The 20821-nt window shown below is 33.9% G+C and overlaps 1 protein-coding gene across 2 annotated transcripts in view; it reads left to right on the top strand.

The window, feature by feature from the left end:
- baiap2a (BAR/IMD domain containing adaptor protein 2a) overlaps positions 1-20821 on the top strand; it is a 197556-nt gene that overhangs the window by 110519 nt on the left and 66216 nt on the right. For both annotated transcript variants that reach the window (XM_030141211.1, XM_030141212.1), the window contains exons 4-5: positions 532-593; positions 12026-12097. In XM_030141211.1, coding sequence (XP_029997071.1) covers positions 532-593; positions 12026-12097 — 134 coding nt within the window. The remainder of the gene's footprint in view (positions 1-531; positions 594-12025; positions 12098-20821) is intronic.

Raw genomic sequence — 20821 nt, 5'->3', positions numbered from 1 at the left:
GGTTGTATTTTCTACTCCTTATTTTTTATTTTTTTGTGAAAACCTAAATCTCCCTCCCTTTCAGTTGTTTTTCTGTTGTAGAAGTCACATTGCCTGATATTTAGAGAAATCAAAATAAGACGGGCAATATGTTTGATCAGTACCGTAACACTCGAAGAACCAGAATTTAATTTCATTTTCAGCATATTGTCTCTCGCAGCTTGTTCATTTTATTTATTTATTTATTTATTTATTTTTTCTCATCTGCCATGCCTTGGTATTGTTTTATCGTCTTTGTTTAATGTCGTCTTGTACCAAATTCCACTCCCATCGTGTTCTTCATCGTCCGAGTTCTTCGTCTCTCGTCCTTGTGTGTCTTGTTGTAGTGCATGAGTGTTGCACGTGTTGCCGGGGTTTCTCTTCTTTCTACCTCCTCCTCTCAAACCTCTGATTCCATTTTCCACCTTTCTTCTTTTGTGTTCTATAGATGCCATTGCAGTTGGAGGGTTGTTCATGTATTGTCTCCCTGTCTCTGGTTTTCTCTCTGTGCAGGGGATGTGCTGTTCCAGATGGCTGAGGTCCACAGACAGATCCAAGTGCAGCTCGAGGAGATGGTTGGTATTCTAAGCTCAAAGGGTTGGAGCTACGAAGAGTACTACACCACTTGTAACGTCTCATAATGTCATATTATAATACCACTGAAGATATTTCAAGATTCGTTGTGTTGTTTCAGAGTGTAGGGACATTTTCCTGCGGCCACGTTGTTAGGGCTGTGTATCGGCAAGAATCTGGCGATACGATACAAATCACAATACTAGGATCACGATATATCATGATACTGTTAAAGAGGCAATGTTTTGGTTTGTTTCTTTTTTGTTGAAGAATTGAATTACACCACAAATATGCACAAATACTAAACACATTTGTATTTGATCACAACAGGATCTAATGCTATATCACAAAACTTTCTCGTGTAAAAACTTCTATTATGTTTTACAGACATTACAATTTAAGATCCTGTTCAAATGTTCATTATTTAACATTATTTTTGTGCAATCCCAACAAATGAATTAACATTATTTAATAAAAGAGTGTTAAATAATAATAAATAAAATATAAACAAGAAAGAAAAACAAAAATAACAAAAAATGAACCTCCACAAAATCTAGATTTGAATAAATACCTAAAAATATCAATACAGTACTTTTTAATATTGATACAGTATTGTGAAATGAAATATCACGATATTTTCTTACACCCCTAATTAAAGTACATTTAACATAAAGGTGGACATGGGGAAATAACTCACCAAAAACTAAAAAAATAAATAAATTAACCCATAAAGTCCCAGTGCTACTTTTATGGCAGTTACAATTTTTTTTTCCTACATTTAATACTTCTTAGGTGATTTATCAGCATTTATCATAATATTATCCTCTGTATTTTGTGCTTTTTCAGTAAAAAATATGTATTTCCCTATTTTTAATTCACTGATCATGTAGATGTTCATAAAAGCTCAGATTAAAGTTGAAGGATATTACGAGAAACAGAGAAAACTGAAGAAAAAGTGACTATTTTTCAGCAAATATATCAATAACTGAACATGAAACCACGGTCATTTCCATGTGAATCAATGTTGTAGAAGATGACAGTGTTTCCATGGTAACTACAGAGCCTCTGAACATGCAAACGGAAAAAGGAGATGGTTGGTATTCTAAGCTCAAAGGGTTGGAGCTACGAAGAGTACTACACCACTTGTAACGTCTCATAATGTCATATTATAATACCACTGAAGATATTTCAAGATTCATTGTATTTTTTCACAGTGTAGGGACATTTTCCTGCGGCCACACAAACCCTATTAAAGTTAGGGCTGTATATTGGCAAGAATCTGGCGATACGATACAAATCCCAGTACTAGGATCACGATATGATATATCACGATAAATCATGATACTGTTAGAGGCAATTTTTTTGGTTTGTTTCTTTTTTGTTGAAGAGTTGAATTACACCAGAAATATGCTCAAACACTAAACACATTTTTATTTGATCACAACAGGATCTAATGCTATATCACAAAACTTTCTCGTGTAAAAACTTCAATTATGTTTTACAGACATTCCAGTTTAAGATCCTGTTCAAATGTTCATATTCTATTAGTTCAGAACTAACATCAGAACATTATTTTTGTACAATCCCAACAAAGGAATTAACATTATTTAATAAAAGAGTGTTAAATAGTAATAAATAAAATATAAACAAGAAAGAAAAACAAAAATAACAAAAAATGAACCTCCACAAAATCTAGATTTGAATAAATACCTAAAAATATCAATACAGTACTTTTTAATATTGATACAGTATTGTGAAATGAAATATCACGATATTTTCTTACACCCCTAATTAAAGTACATTTAACATAAAGGTGGACTTGGGGAAATAACTCACCAAAAACTAAAAAAATAAATTAATTAACCCATAAAGTCCCAGTGCTACTTTTATGGCAGTTACAATTTTTTTTTCCTACATTTAATACTTCTTAGGTGATTTATCAGCATTTATCACAATATTATCCTCTGTATTTTGTGCTTTTTCAGTAAAAAATATGTATTTCCCTATTTTTAATTCACTGATCATGTAGATGTTCATAAAAGCTCAGATTAAAGTTGAAGGATATTACGAGAAACAGAGAAAACTGAAGAAAAAGTGACTATTTTTCAACAAATATATCAATAACTGAACATGAAACCACGGTCATTTCCATGTGAATCAATGTTGTAGAAGATGACAGTGTTTCCATGGTAACTACAGAGCCTCTGAACATGCAAACGGAAAAAGGAGATGGTTGGTATTCTAAGCTCAAAGGGTTGGAGCTACGAAGAGTACTACACCACTTGTAACGTCTCATAATGTCATATTATAATACCACTGAAGATATTTCAAGATTCGTTGTGTTGTTTCAGAGTGTAGGGACATTTTCCTGCAGCCACACAAACCCTATTAAAGTTAGGGCTGTATATTGGCAAGAATCTGGCGATACGATACAAATCCCAGTACTAGGATCACGATATGATATATCACGATAAATCATGATACTGTTAGAGGCAATTTTTTTGGTTTGTTTCTTTTTTGTTGAAGAGTTGAATTACACCAGAAATATGCTCAAACACTAAACACATTTGTATTTGATCACAACAGGATCTAATGCTATATCACAAAACTTTCTCGTGTAAAAACTTCTATTATGTTTTACAGACATTACAATTTAAGATCCTGTTCAAATGTTCATATTCTATTAGTTCAGAACTAACATCAGAACATTATTTTTGTACAATCCCAACAAAGGAATTAACATTATTTAATAAAAGAGTGTTAAATAATAATAAATAAAATATAAACAAGAAAGAAAAACAAAAATAACAAAAAATGAACCTCCACAAAATCTAGATTTGAATAAATACCTAAAAATATCAATACAGTACTTTTTAATATTGATACAGTATTGTGAAATGAAATATCACGATATTTTCTTACACCCCTAATTAAAGTACATTTAACATAAAGGTGGACTTGGGGAAATAACTCACCAAAAACTAAAAAAATAAATTAATTAACCCATAAAGTCCCAGTGCTACTTTTATGGCAGTTACAATTTTTTTTTCCTACATTTAATACTTCTTAGGTGATTTATCAGCATTTATCACAATATTATCCTCTGTATTTTGTGCTTTTTCAGTAAAAAATATGTATTTCCCTATTTTTAATTCACTGATCATGTAGATGTTCATAAAAGCTCAGATTAAAGTTGAAGGATATTACGAGAAACAGAGAAAACTGAAGAAAAAGTGACTGTTTTTCAGCAAATATATCAATAACTGAACATGAAACCATGGTCATTTCCATGTGAATCAATGTTGTAGAAGATGACAGTGTTTCCATGGTAACTACAGAGCCTCTGAACATGCAAACGGAAAAAGGAGATGGTTGGTATTCTAAGCTCAAAGGGTTGGAGCTACGAAGAGTACTACACCACTTGTAACGTCTCATAATGTCATATTATAATACCACTGAAGATATTTCAAGATTCATTGTATTTTTTCACAGTGTAGGGACATTTTCCTGCGGCCACACAAACCCTATTGAAGTACATTCAACATAAAGATGGACATGGGAAGATAACTACCAAAAGCATGGAAAATAGAGTTAACATGTCCAGAAAAACAACAAAATTAACCCATAAAGACCCAGTGCTACTTTTATGACAGTTAAATTTTTTTTCATACAGATATTCAACTCTCTATCACCATTTATTTTAATTTATTTTTAATTTTATCCTCTGTATTTTGTGTTTTTTCAGTGAAAATGATGTATTTTCCTATATTTAATACACTGATCATGTAGATGTTCATAAAAGCTCAGATTAAAGTTGAGGAATATCGTATCAGAAACCGAAAACAGAAGAAAAAGTGGCCTTTTTTTCAGCAAATATATCAATAACTGAACATAAAACCATGTGTCTCCTTCCACTGTCATTGAACCAACTGGTGAGTCAATGTTGCAGAAGATGACAGTGTTTCCATGGTAACTACAGAGCCTCTGAACATCCAAATGGTCATATCTGATGAGCATGAAAAGATGAAAAACTGCATTTTACACCAATTATTTACACGTATTTATAGGATTAGTGGATCAATAGGTATTAAACAGTTTAGATGAGTAGATAATTTTGGTCGTCAGTAGCTGTTTGGGTCTTTATGGGTTAAATGGGAATAAAAAAATCATACTAAGGTGCATTTATACATAAATACCCATATCTGTGCATACATATATATTTAAATATTACTATTGGACCAGACGATTTCCACCTTCTGCAACATTCGGTACATTACCATAAATTTATGTAATACACATTTGATGGTAAAAAAGCAGCTTATTTATTATTTTGAGATTTTGCAGTGAAAAATGTTATGGAAATAGCAACATTCTATTAAAAAAAAAAAAAAAAATGGTAACGTGGTTGCTTGAGTCATTGACCGTAGAGGAAAAGGAAATGACCATTATAATAATTACAGGTAGTCATATGTTTGCTGCTGTCTTCCCTGATATTCCGATAAGGTGTGAAAGCATGTGTGGTGGTACAGTAAACAGAGTGGACTGATGAGATCTAATCCTGTCTTATCTGTGAAAATAGAAGAAGACAACCAAATGCTCTGCTTCTTCTTTTCCTGTGAAACCCCTGTGTAGCGCAGTAGCCTACACTGCCACCTGCTGATGACACATGGAAACCTAGAATATTAGATTACCCCAAACCAGTTTATGAAAGGCACATGATTTGCATTTGCATTTGGGGATTTTTCAGAAAATTTGCTTCAGATTTGCAATTTAGATGAATGATAGGGCTGGTCTGTGATGCTCCTCAACAAATCTGTTCTACTAAGACACAAATCTGTGTCCAGCCTCTGTGGGCAACGTACAATACACATGACAAAGAGACAAACACGGATATGTCCTAAATGATGATGTTTTGAAACATTAGGGAACTGGAAATGCCATAAATTAATCAAACTAGGCTTTACATATGTATTAATGCAGATAAAATATTTAGTTTTTGTCAGAACAGAGATTGTATGGACTGTCAAACATACACAAAAGGTCCACACTAACACGGATATTTGTTTAAACAGATATATTCTTTTTTTTTAATTTTTTTTTTTATTTCGAACATGCAAAGAAAAATAAGGCAAAAAAAAGCAAATTAAGACAGAAACAAAATAACATTTAAATGGACAGAATCTATCGTCAAGCACATACAAGTCTGAATATCAGCAGATCAGAAATCACTTCAGATTCTGTACAATTCATTGTTCTTACCATATTTAAGTTACTGTTCGGAGGTATGGGGAAACACATACACAAGTTCATTACATAGGATTTTTATATTGCAAAAAAGAGCAATAAGAATTGTTCACAATGTTGGTTTTCGGGAGCACACAAATCCACTATTTTTACAATCTCAAATCTTAAAACTCATTGACCTTGTGGAATTCAACACTATTCAAATAGTATATAAAGCTAAAAACAATTTACTACCGGGCAATATTCAAGAAATGTTTTGTGAAAGAGAGGGAGGCTATGATTTACGGGGAAAATTAAATTTAAAGATTCATAAAATACGCACTACATTAAAAAGTTTCTGTATCACCATTTGTGGAGTAAAACTGTGGAACAAATTGTGTGTGAAGATAAAACAAATATCGAATATAATTCAGTTTAAAAAAAAAGATATAAAGAATGGATTCTTGAGAGGTACAGTATTAAATAGTGACAATGAGCCTTGTTTGTTTTGTTTGTGTTTGATAGTGTACTGTTAAATCTGCTGTAATTATTGAAGGAAATGTTCGATTTGTTGAGTCTGTTTGTATGACCATACTGACATGAATGTAATGTTGTGGATAATTCAGTTACTGTATTAAGGATTGTTGTGGTACAATGCTAAAATTAGGGCAATAGTATAAGTTAATTGCTGTATAAAGTTAATAAAAAAAGGTGTAAAAGGACTGAGGGGTAGGATTAAATAAGTTTATACTTCTTCCTACTCCTTTTTGACCATGCAAAATTCAGACTTGTATGTGCTTGAAGATAGATTCTGTCCATTTAAATGTTATTTTGTTCATGTCTTGATTTGCTTTGTTTTGTTTTATTTTCTTTGCATGTTCGAAATAAAATAAAATAAATAAATTTAAAAATAATAATAATAATAATATTGCTTGGTCGAAAAGGAGTAGGAAGAAGTATAAACTTATTTAATCCAACCCCTCAGTGCTTTTACACCTTTATCATTAACTTAATACAACAATCAGCCTATACCATTTCCCTAATTTTTGCATCGAACCACAACAATCCATAATGCAGTAAATGAATTATCCACAACAGTGTGTTCATGTCAGTACAGTCATACAAAACGACTCAACAAATCAAACATTCTCTTCAATAATTACAGCAGATTTATCAGTACATCATTGATAAACAAACAAGCCTCATTGTCATTATTAAATACTGTACCTCTCAAGAATCAATTCTTTATATCTTTTTTTTTAAGCTGAATTATGTTTGATATTTGTTTTATCTCCACACACAATTTGTTCCACAGTTTTACTCCACAAATGGTGATACAGAAACGTTTTAATGTAGTGCGTACTTTATGAATCTTTAAATTTAATTTTCCCCGTAAATCATAGCCTCCCTCTCTTTCACAAAACATTTCTTGAATATTGCCCGGTAGTAAATTATTCTTTGCTTTATATATTATTTGAATAGTTTTGAATTCCACAAGGTCAATGGGTTTTAAAGTTTTAGATTGTAAAAATAGTGGGTTTGTGTGTTCCCGAAAACCAACATTGTGAACAATTCTTATTTTTCTATGTTTACTGAAAAAAAAATCTGAGAAGAGATAAACATAGATATGCTAAATGATGATGTTTTGAATCTTTAGGGGTCTGGAAATGCCATAAATTAGTCAAACTAGGCTTTACATGTGTATTAACGCAGATAAAGTAGTGAGTCTTAGTCAGAACAGAGATTGTATGGACTGTCAATCATACACAGAAGGTTCACACTAACATGGATATTTTTCTAAACAGATATTTTCTTTCTGTTTATTAAAAAAAATCTGTAAACATGACCTTTGTTTTGCAAAATATCTCCATCTACACTGTAAGACCGGATAAGTTGAGTTTACTTTTAAAAAATGAGTAAACCGGTTACCTTAAAAAATTTAAGTAGTGAATAATGAAAACTTGAGTGTATTAAACTTAAATACTTGATTTGAATGGAATTGCTATTTTAAGTACAACACACTAAATGCCAAATTACTTTAACATAAAATCTGTTGCAATGTCAATTGCTTTGTATACTCATTAGACTTAATATCAGTTCATTGTACTCAATTTCAAGTTGATTTAAGTTAAAATCTTTTGCAATATATAAGTACTTTGTGTAATAATCAAACTTCACATATTATAGCATGGATGGAAATCAGCTCAGTGTCATTTACCAGTACAGGAAGTGCTTATAATTTGACAAGACATTAAATTTTCTAACATGCAAAAACATTTTTAGATGAACAGGAAACCTGTTGTTCTTCCTATGGCTCTGACTCATGGTGCAGCTCTACAAAAATACAAAAACAAACACAAAAAGGCCAATAAACACTGCCATACACACATTAAGTCCAAATTAACACTAACACCACAACCGCACTGAACCCCTGCACAGAAAAAGAACACATTTTCAACATCATGCCCAATACCCACAATGCAATGCGGAGATAAAAAGGTGTGGTCATGACTAAAACTTAGTGATTTAAATCCATTCAACTTAAACTTTTTCGTACTTTCAACTTTATCTACAAATTAATAGAATATACTTAACATTTTATAGTAATGTCATAAAACCTAAATCATTTAAGTACTTTGTAATTAAAGTATTTTAGTAAATACAACTTCTGGGCTTACAGTGTACAAGACAAACTGCAAAAACAACTGTATATTGGTACAAGCCATTTTTTGTGGCTTTCAGTTCAGTTCTCCGCTCTACTACACTATTACAGTACAAGTTTAACCCAGTGCTACTTTTACGGCAATTTCCAAAAGAATTTTTCTTCCTATTTTACCTTTCTTAAGTGATTTATCACCATTTATTAGAATTTTATCCCCTCTTTTTTCTTCCATTTTTCAGTATAAAGCTTGAATTTTCCTATATTTAATAGGGTCATACTTTGCTAAACCCACTTTTATTAGTTTTTGGTTCATTTATGTGTGTATTTGGACCCTAATAGTTCATAAAGTTTGAATTTGAACCCTCCAGGTGCTGCAAAGCTATCTTTATATTCATACCTAGCTAGTGGTGCCAGTTCTATGACAATATTGCCAAAGTGTCAATTTAATTGTAACTTAATTTTAATGACATTTTAGTCATGGCAGGTGATTTCATGTATAGAACGTGTTTGAACCACAAGAATGTTATTAATTCTAGCAAAAAACGAGTGGATTTCTACAACCAGTTTCAATTCCTTCTTAATTTGTTACATTTTATAACTAGTTTCGTCACCACATTTGCACATATAAGGTCAAGACTTCCGACGAACATTTCTCCGAGTACGACATAATTGTTTGTCAGCAGCAGTGGTTGGAGTAAAAACTGAAAATATGTCCAAACTTTGAGCCGATTACCTAAAATGTTCAGTTATTGGTTGAATTGACGAGGACAGAGTAGGACAGCCAACAACCTGGAGGAGGGCGGCTAATGTGCATTTAAAGGGCCAGCGCTCAAAACGACCTTTCTGGTGTCATTACTCAGATATAGGGTTCAAATTGGGCCTGTGGAGTTGAATTAATGAAGAATTCAGACCCAAGTATAGCATTTACAGTTTATGTAGACCACAGGAAAATGTTTTAAAATGCATAATTCCATTTAAAAAAGCAAAATATCACTCCTTTAAAACTGGATACTGTGAGTAATAGTGGGTGTAACACATGCAGAGGCTATGATCTGTCATTAAGGTGAGCAGCAACAACAAGGTTAGTTATAACTAGGGCTGTGTATTGGCAAGAATCTGGTGATATGATACAAATGACAATATTTGGATCACAATATTATATATCATGATACTGTTAAAAAGGCCATTTTTTTGTTTGTTTCTTTTTTTTAAATGATTATTTCCTTGAAGAATTGAATTACACCAGAAATCTGCACAAACACTAAACACATTTTTATTTGATCACAACAGAATCTAATGCTATATCACAAAATGTTCCTGTGTTAAAACTTAAATTATGTTTTACAGACATTACAGTTTAAGATCCTGCTCAAATGTTCATATTCTGTTAGTTCAGAACTAACATCATAATATTATTTTTGTGCAATCCCAACAAAGGAACTAACATCTGCCTCTCAGACAGTAAAAAGTGCTTTTAGGATGCTTCAAAAAAACATTATTTAACAAAACAGTGTTAAATAATAATAATAATAATAATAATAATAATAATAATAATAATAATAATAAATAAGATATAAACAACAAAGAAAACCAAAAATGAACCCCCACCATATCTGTATTTGAATAAATACCTAAAAATATTGGTACAGTGCATTTTAACCCTTTCATGCATGAATTATGAGAACCTTAATCATGATTTTTCTCCCCTGTTTTTATTCCTCTTTAGGCATGAAAAAAATGCAACTGACAGCTTTTTATGAACCTATTTTTCATGGAGCTGCAAAAATGTTCACTCAAATGGATACGATGCATTTAATTTTTGAAGCAAAGAAACATGTATTTATTGATATACAGTGAAAACTATGAAATATAAACACTTTTAATGCTGCAAATCTGATGTTTTCTCATATTTAAACATACTCTAGTACTAGTTCTTACTCACTTCATGGAGATAATATACAAAAAACCCATTTGGTTAAAGAAAAAATGGTAATTACAGTCTAATAACAATTGATTTACACTCAAACATGTTACTGCAGATCAGGTTTATCAAGAACAGCAAAGTTACATATGCATAAGTGTCCACTGTGTTGGCTGATATGGAACTAAAACAACAAAACCAATGAATATACAAGAGAACAGCTGGAGAAGAACTGTCCACTGTAGTGACCAGTATGAATGAAAGGGTTAATATCGATACAGTATCGTCAAATGAAGTATCGCGATATATTGCAGAACCGATATTTTCTAACACCCCTAGTTATAAACAAAAGTCCATAACATCTATCTGGTCCGTCATACACTGATTTACACCTGGATTTGATGTTTCAGGTGAAGCTTCATTACACAAAGCAGTAACAGACATGAGCAAAATGGAGTGAGACGCCATCGTTTCCTAATCTGTCCCTTTTGTCTGAGTTATAAAAATCTTCACTTTCGAAAACTTTATCAAAAATCGCAATTTTTTGTGTGGATAAGCTGCCTGAACCTAGAGAAAAACCTCCATTTTACAAAATATTTGCATTAATGTCCATTCAGCATTGACGCTTACTGTTCTATTCTGGGGCACCATAAAGGGGGGGATAAACGTGACAAATTCCTGGGGCCCAGCATTTCTTGGTGGGGGGGCATAGAGCAGTGGAGGGGGTCCAGTGGATACAGGTTAGAAGTTGTGAAAATTTTGTGCAAGATCCGCGGTGTAATAGAGGCATAGAAGCTGAAAGTTGGACATTGAAAGCATCACACCAGTGTTAGTTATGTTAGTTATGGACCCCACCCCCATGTATATATCTGCTGCCTCTACCCCACGTCACCCCCCCCCCCCATACAGTATTTTCAGGACTCACTGCTTCTATGTATGTATAATTATCAACCAATATGGGGTTTTCAATGGCTGATGCAGATTAGTGTATTTAGAGCATGAGGTTCCTTTTGTATCTGATTACACTAATTTAATAATACTAACAAAAGAGACAGAAAATTGCCCAACTTAGTTAACATTTATCCAACCCTGTTATGTCTGCGCTGTATCTGTTTGCTGCTGTAGATGTATTCTGCTCTCCGTCTGCAATGCGCTTATTGCAAATAAAAAAAAAAAAAAGAAAATTAAAACGAGTAGCGCTAACGTCGTTCCCCAGTCTGCCATGTTCAGTTTTTGATTACTGTGAAATAATTGGCAGCCATTAAAACCATGCTTCTTCATCTGCCTGATTAATCTTCCCACTGAATCCGTCTATCACTTGTGCAAAACATCACTCTAGAGTCGGTCAATGAAAACATTTGGGTGTCCGTTTTTTTTTCCGGCAGGTCAGTTTACAATCTAGTGACTAACATTGTGTCAAGTAGCGCTGAATCAGTAACAGTGACAACAGTGTGCAGGCACAGAGAGGCTTCACAGGCCAGGACTTTGTTGGGAAAACATCAGTAACTGAGTAAACATGTATTTTAATAACTTACTGTGTAGAACTTTGGGTAGACGAGTTCATGCTTGTGTCCACTGATGAGGAATCATTAACGTGTTATTTAACAGGTTTTGTTCTTCCTTTCCAGTTAAAATCCTTCCATAATGAGCTGCTATCTGAGCTGGAGAAGAAGGTGGAGCTGGACGCCCGTTATCTGACCGTGAGTATCTGATCTGTTCATTCCCCAAACAGCCCCAACTAGTGACGCTTTGTGCTCATAGGAGTCAGTTCTGAGAGCCGATGCTTTTTAGTGAATCAGAAGAGCCAGCTTCCATCAAGTTAGAGCCAAGGTTATTATCGAAAACTAACGAAATGACGAAAACTAGAATTGAAGAAACATTTTTGTTAACTGAAATAAATAAAAACTATAATTAAAAGCAAAAACGATAACTAACTGAAACTGTATTGTATGTTTACAAAACTAACTAAAACGTTTAAAAATTCTGGATAAAATTCCCATCGTTTTCGTCTTTGTCAACGTCTGATTGAGACGAAAGCGATTTATTTTGCTCTGGCAATTTTAGCTAGCAGTACCATTCGGTAATTCTCGGGCCGTCACTTCTCATCACTTGTGGTTTCCAGTCGTCTTCTGGTCCCCACTCTACCTGGAAACATGCAGACTAAAGTTGGGAGAAAGCAGCAGAGTCCTGTCTGGGATTTATTTGAATACGACGGCGAAGAAGATTAAAGATATGAAAAAAAATAAAACTAAACCAAAACTAAGCATTTAGAAAAAAATGAAAACTAATAAAAACTAGCAAACCTGCTCTAAAATCTAATTAAAACTAACTGAATTAGAGAAAAAAAAGTCAAAACTAAATAAAACTAAACTATAATGAAAAATCCAAAACTATTATAACCTTGGTTAGAGCTGGTGTCGGATAGAAAAGTGACCCCCATGGAAAAGTGACCAGTTTTCTACAGGGTTATTCAAAAAGAATGAACCAATTTCATGACGCATTGCTTCAGTTCTCAAGCATAGTCATGGAATGAGTCAGTGACCATTTGAAAGAGGAGTTTTCCAAGTTTGATCTTTTTTAGATGAAAAAGTGCCCCAGTGATGGATTCATTGGAAGGGGGCCCAAGACCATGCTCTTTGTGCTTGACCTGTGACATCCCCAGACCTCACTGTGTATTATTTTTTCTTGTGGGGATACGTAAAAGATCACGTTTATGTTCCACTGCTACCCACTAACCTCGATGACCTTAAACATCGAATAACAACAGCGATCAACTCAGTGGATCATGATATGCTGATACACATCTGGGAGGAGTCCTCTTATCGCATTGGTGTTGCCCATGCTGCAAGTGGTGGACACATTGAACACTTGTAAGACAGGAAATATAAGTTGATTGTGAGTCAAATACTTGTGACTTGGCTGGAGTTTTCTATTGCTTTTCCTTATTAAAATATTGCGTAATGAAATCGGTTCATTCTTTTTGAATAGCCCTGTATTGTAAAATTCTATCCCTTTTATGCAAAAGTGACCCACACCCAATAAATCATCAAATTTGTAAAAACAAACAAACAAAAAAAGTTTATTTGAGGTATATATAATCACAAAACATGTCATGAAAAGCACAAAAATGTATTAACAATCATGCATTGCACAAATGCACAAGCACATATTGCAAATATATCTGTGATTAACACCTGTTATGTACTCCAAAAAATCTGTTATTGATTCAAGTCCCATAACCTTTATTGCAATCTGTTTTCACCCATTCAGTGTTACTTAGTTTTTGTTACAAATATTGATAAATTAATATGTATATTAGAAAATAAATACATAAAACTTATTTTTTTCCACAATTTTTTTTCCTAATTTAGGGTAGAGTTCTGGTCTATGATGTCCAGCAGCTCTAAAATGAACACAGATCATTTACTTCAATGAGTATATGAATGAATTCATTTGGTAGTTTTTGGTGAAAATGTCAAATTATATACATGTAGCCATGCTAACAGTGCTAACAATGCTAATGGAGCCTGGACTATTGGAGGCATTTCTGAACAGGGTTAATGCACGCAGCTAGCATTAGCTTAACTTAACCAGTTTTCTGCTAGCTAACATTTGCAAAAACAGCGCGGTCTCAGTCCCACACCCTGTATATTCTGTATAAAACACGACTAAGATAGATAAAATAATGTGAAATATAGTCACTTACACGAATAAAGAAACATTATTCTTACTAAAATGCTAGTTTTGACATGTCTACATTACACGCTGAGTTAAAATAGACGTCTACATGGTCAAATTATATTGCATGAAGGAACTACTTGAATCACATTTTAATTTTGTGAGCTAATAATGTCTTATTTACACTTTATTAGTGGGTGGATATGGAATTCGCTCTCCTGTGTCACCATCATGTCCTCCTTGGTGCCTTCTAATACTAGCATTAGTCGCTTTTCCATTGACTCTCAAATTGCGCAAATATAACTTGCGCATAAAAATTTACCTAATGGAAAAACTACAACTTCGCCAAAACTCTCATTTTTCAATTAAAAGTTTTTGCGCTGGCAAGAGGTGGTTTTTTGGGCATAGCGCAAATAGTATATCACGCAAAACTGCAATGGAAAGACCTTTTTTCGCAACTAGAGTCAGATGAATTAAAAAACTGGATGTTGATGTACATTACTACAAGTGAAGAAGAAACATGTCACGGTATGTGTGGACACACCAGGAAACAAATAATTTTTTAATTTAGTACGGGATAGAGGGGTAATACTTAATAATAATGAATATATCTGTAAATCAACACCATATTTACGTTCGTCGCCATGTTTATGGAATGACTTCTCGTGTCATCTCGCAATAATAAATAAACAAATTTGTGATTTAATAGCAAAGCTGACATTACACACCTCTGTTTTTTTGACATTTAGTAAATATCTGTAAAGTTTTGCGCAGATGTCCAATGGAAAAGCAACTAGTGTGTAACTGTAATTTGTATTGTTTACAGTCAGACCAAGTGAAAACACAACCATCCTGTAATTGTACAATATGATACTGTGGACGAATGTGTGAAGTTACCATAAATATTTTTTTTACCCATAATGCATTGCAATATACAGATACACCTTGTAAATTGCTAGAATAAGAAGCAACTGGAATTTTTTACTGTAGAAGTTACTGAAATTTGGTACACTATAGGTTACAAATAATACTAAATTAAGAGCCGTTTGGGAGCTGAAAGGGACGGTTCTTCTTTGGGAACCGAGCCAAAGGAACTTTCCATCGCTAGCCCCTACCTAACAAGTGCGCTCTGTCATGTAACTCATCCCACTGCTTTATTTTACTTTACTGGAGCTTAATTTGACAAGTGATAACGGAGATGTAGACGAAGCAGTGTCTTAACATCTGCATCAAAGTCTGTCTTGGAGGCAATTAGAGGATGTCTCTGTGAAAAGAAAAGCTTTGAAATAACATTTAATGTCTACTCACCCGTCAAGGGTAGACTGATTATTATAAACCCCTGTCGTAGAGCGCGTGTCTGTGTAAGCACCGTGGAGCTGGTCTACATGTGATATCTTTAGAATGAGTGGGTTGCAGCCTCAGTGTAGCGCTCGCTGCTCTGCGTTGTTTTGGGGGATGGGATCATTTTGACATTATTGTACTGTATTGTTGGGAAAGACCACGTTACGAGCGGCTTCATCTTCCAGCAACTCACGCTTGGTGTGGTGTTAACTCCAGAATTAAATGGACTTCTCATCCTCCTTAAAATCAGATGTATTGTTAAGATCTGAATGGAAAAAAATGAAAGAATACGACATACCTCATCTAATCTAACGATATGGAAAACGTAATAGATTTCCTCAAACACGCTTGCTTCATTACTTTTTATTTCCATTCTGGTATATCTGTGAGGTTTGAACACCCATTATTATTAATTTTATTAATGACTTTCCTGCAGTGATAATAGCAATCATTTTGCTTCGCACTTTGTGAATTAATCATCTGAAGTTCTGAATCAGTTCAAAAGGACTCAAAGGAAGGCTTGCTATTTTCCTAGAATGAATTGCGTTGTGCTGTTCCCAGCGGTGCGTGGTTCTCTGTTCTCCCTCTCTCTCTATATCTTGCTTTCTCTTGTCTCACATAAAAGCATACCCAGGCTTTTACAACATCCTTTAGTCATTCGCTGAGGTCAGAATTCGGGCATACACCACGCATGCAAAGATGAGAAGGGCTCAAAACATGACATTGCTAATGAACAATAACCCTTAAATTTACTACCTTCGTACCAAAAATAGGAAAATGGTTGAAACTGGTGGGATACAGTCAAAATGTCAAAAATCAAAAGTTTTAAATGAAATGTTAACATTAGAGAATGTATGATTATAGAGACGTGGAAAAAATTATTAGACCACCCTTGTTTTCTCCAATTTCTTGTTCATTTTCATGCCTGGTACAACTAAAGGTAGAACAGCACAATATATCGTTTGAGCATCGTCATCATGATGTACATGTGCGCAGTAGTCACATCGCAGGTCCTGCAATGTAGGAGGCAAATGAACTCAACATGTTCTCATGTAATTTCAACCTGGGTACCTGACACACACTGCACAGCGATCCACCAATCACAATTGTTCTTAATTAGTTTGCCAAAGCAGACCACTCCCCTGCACGTAGAGTGAGTCGCTGGTAACAACATTAAAAAATGAGCAACATGAATGGGAAAGAATAAGAAAAGTACGAACCAAGGTCGAAGAGCTGTTCATGTCGTTTACAGAAGAAGAGTCAAAAAAGGGGCTGATTTCAAAAATATATGTAAAGGTAGAGACTGCGATCTGGTAGGATCGGCGATTCTACCAGTAGAGACTCCGATCAGAGTCTCTACTGGTAGAAACTCCGATCCTGCCAGTAGAAGGGTTAGGGTTAGGGGTTAGGGTTAGGGTTAGGGTTAGGGTTCGGATCGGAGTTTCTACCAGTAGAGACTCTGATCGGAGTTTCTACCGGTAGAGACTACGATCGGAGTCTTTACTGGTAGAATCGCCAATCCTACCAGATCGCAGTCTCTACCCTGACATATATAAAGCACTACAATATGAATCCAATGACAATAATATAGATGTTAAAGAGAGATGGGAACTGGAAGCAAATGTATTAATAACGAATGATGATTGGGAAGAAACGTTCAAATCTGGACACAAACTAACTAACAGTCCAACATGGAGGGAGTTTGAATGGAAAGTGAAGGTGCGTTACTTTAACACTCTATTTGTCACTGCAAAATATAGTAAAACATCAGATTTATGTTGGAGGAACTGTGGAATGGTGGGTGACTTCACTCATATATTTTTGGGATTGCCCACAGATCAAAGATTTTTGGAAGTGTGTGAAAACAGAAATAAAAAGATTTCTTGGTATTGACCTACATCTTGATTTAACCCTGTATATACTTGGAATATTACCTGAAGATCTGATAGACAGAGATTGTAGCTTTTTATTGAAAGTCTTACTTGTAATAGCAAAGAATATGATCACAATTAACTGGCTGAACCCCCTCCCCCCCCCTCCCCCCCAACATAACGCAATGGATAGACAAAGTAAAAAAGGTTGTTATTATGGAAAAAACTACTGCAAGGTTACAACTGAAACTAGAAAAATTGGAGAGAAGATGGAAACCAATAATTCAAGTGGTACAAGAGCTCTAAATACCTCTTTTTGTTTTTAATATTGCTTTTTTTTTTTTTTTTTGTAACTCAATTATTTTATTCTATTTATTTTCCTCAGTAGCACCTGTTTTGGTTTTGCAAATACACTTATTTGTGCTGGTGGAATATTAGAAGTCAGATTTCAAGAATGTTGTTGGTATCTGTGTAAAATATATATGACCTTGACATGTTTTTGACGTATATGTAAAAGGTGTAGTATAAGTAGTTATGAGTGAAAGTAATGTGACATGGATCGAGTGATTTGTAGACTGTAGACTGAGGCTGGTGTGATTTTTGTACGTCTCCATGTGTTTTATATTGGTGGAATAAATAAAAAGTTCAACAAAAAAAAAAAAGAGCAACAAACAAATGGAAAATCATCGCAAACAAAGACTTGGTGCCAAAAAGAAAAGCAACGTCAGTTATCTGGAATTATTTCGGCTACAAGAAGGTTGATACTGAAACACATGATCTGTGTCGATAGTGCCTTGCAATTGTTGCCACAATGAGAGGAAACACAACTAATTTGTCTGACCATTTACATCGGCACCACACAGCTATTTCATAATGCAATATATATCGCAGGATTAAAAAATATTGCAATGTCAGTTTTTTCCAGTATCGTGCAGCCCGAACTAAAGGTACATTTGTTTGGACAAATATAATGACAACAACAAAAATAGCTCATAGTAGTTTAATTTCAGAGCTGATATCTATCCATTTTCCATGTTTTCTTGATAATAACCAAAATCACTTCAGTTCTTACATCAATATCTATGGCATTGTACTGACAAAAACAGTGCTTTTAGACATTCCATGTTTTCTTTTCTGTCTGTTTTAGTCACATGATACACACAGGAGTTAGTACTGGATTGCATAACCATTGTTTTTGATGACTTTTGATGGTTTAAGAATTTTTTTGTGTCATGGCAGGGAGATTAAATAATGTGGTTTTAATGGAAGTCAAGGGGGCATTTTTGACCATGATGGTAACCAGAGGGAGTATCCTACAAAATACTAATGCAATCAAATCAGTTTTGTTGCTAATCTTTGACATAGCCAAGGCTCTAATCACAACCAATGTCCCATCCACCTTCTATTTATTATACAAAAATACTCTGGTTTTTTTACATGTTTTTTTTTTTTTTTTTTTTTTAAGAAATCACTGTTTTCATATCATTAAACTGGTATTTAAAAGGTTAATGTTAAATGTTTGGTAGTTCTGAGAAGGGCTGAAGTTGTTAAAAAAGAAAAAAAAATGCTGTATGATGATTTTATAGCAGTATTTTTGTGTGTTTACATTTTTGCCATGAAGGTAACCAGTGGGTGCAAACTGCATCATGGGAGTATAAAACACATGTGCGCCAGATCAAGCAAAAGTGAACATCAGTGTCAAAAATTAAAGTTTCACCTATCATTTCTCAAATAGGCTCATTATTTAAGCTTAAGAACTCTATTTTATGGAACTGTTTACAAAATTCCAGTATCACTTGTAGAAGAAAAGATATGAACATATAATCAATATAAAATGAAACCTGTGAATTTGTAGGAATGAATTATTCAACGGTACAACAATATAGAAAGGTTATGTACAATCAAATTATTTGTAAAATATGCTCTGCTATTTGCTATATATATCATTTCAGTTGTAATATGTGTGTTAAATAAAAGTTTATTAATATATTTGTAGTGTTTTAGTCCCAGCAAAGTCTTTTAGTCTTTTATTCTGACTACTGAACAAAGATACAAACTGCTGTCCCCATGTCACAACATATTTGTGTTCATAAAAACTTATCTTTTTATACATTTGTATCCAATATTGATCACAGTTGTAGTTTAACATCATAGCTAAAGCCCTACGTTTCGTTTAGGATCAATCTCTTATAAGAACAGTATGTTTTGTACATTTGTGTAAAGTGAAAAAAATTATGTTCATTTTGAGTCCATGTGTCATGCAAATTTTATTTCTGTAATTTGTAACGTGTCATATGAAAGTACTTACTGAGACCTATTCATACATGTATTAACCCTTTCATGCACGAATTATGAGAACCTTAATCAAATTTTTTTCCTGAGTGTTTTTATTCTTCTTCAGGCATGAAAAAAACAATGTGATTAAAAATGTTCTTCTGAAAAATACATTTAAAAAAATAAAATAAAAGTAATTTAAAAAATTTAAAAAATAATGAAAAATAAATAAATAATGAAAAAAAAAATTCTTATGGACCTATTTTTCATGAAGTTGCAAAAATGTCCACTCAGCTGGACACCACACGTTTAATTGTTGACGCACAGAAACATGTATTTACGGATAAATTGTGTGAAAACTATGGGGAGGGTTTTGTGATTGTAGGGGTTTATGCTCAGAAGAGTTCTACAAAATGTTACCAATTCATGTCAGAAAAGATATGTAGTGTCTTAAAACTTTAATAAAGATTGTGGAAAAAAAAAAAAAAAAAAAAAAAAAACGAAAACAACAAAATCCATGAAGATAGAAGAGAAAAGCTGTAGAATAGCTGTCCACTGTAGTGACCAGTATGCATGAAAGGGTTAACATGGAGATAAATTATTTAGATTAAACACAGAGACTATTGAACATGAAATATGTCCCTGTGTCACTGCTTGATCTGGCCCATGTACGAGTAAACAACACTAGATTTCAAAGATAGAACTAAAAAGAAAAGTACTTGTCAAATTTCATGCCAGAAGGATCAACAAATGAAAAAAAAAACAAAAAAAACCCCCAGAGATAAATGTACAAAAATGCCAGACGAGGAAATAAGGGTTAAAAAACACACACACATACATGCACATTTCTACCAGACCAGCCTTTAGAGACAGTACCTGCTGATGGTTCCACGGACCTGTTTTAGCACACGCGGTGACAGGTCTTTTAAAGCTGTGGCACCACGTCTATGGAATGACCTGCCTCTACACCTACGGTCCATGGACTCTGTAGAGAGCTTTAAGAAACACCTCAAAACCCTCCTGTTCAAAAAGGCTTTTTAGTCTCCCACCTGACCCAGGACCACCACAGACTGATTACACTCTATGTATTCATCATAACGTACTCCATGTGTCATCCCCCCCCCCAGTCTCTCTATATCTCTATCGCTCTCTCTTTTCTCCTCCTTTACTCTCTCTTTCTCTCTTTAACCCCAACTGGTCAAGGCAGACAGCCATCCTTCAGGAGTCTGGGTCTGCTCGAGGTTTCTGCCCGTTAAAGGG

This window comes from Sphaeramia orbicularis, chromosome 8 (assembly GCF_902148855.1).
Source record: "Sphaeramia orbicularis chromosome 8, fSphaOr1.1, whole genome shotgun sequence".
NCBI lineage: Eukaryota > Metazoa > Chordata > Actinopteri > Kurtiformes > Apogonidae > Sphaeramia > Sphaeramia orbicularis.
The sequence above is the reverse complement of the archived record's forward strand: the minus strand, read 5'-3'. Positions and strand labels throughout refer to the sequence as shown.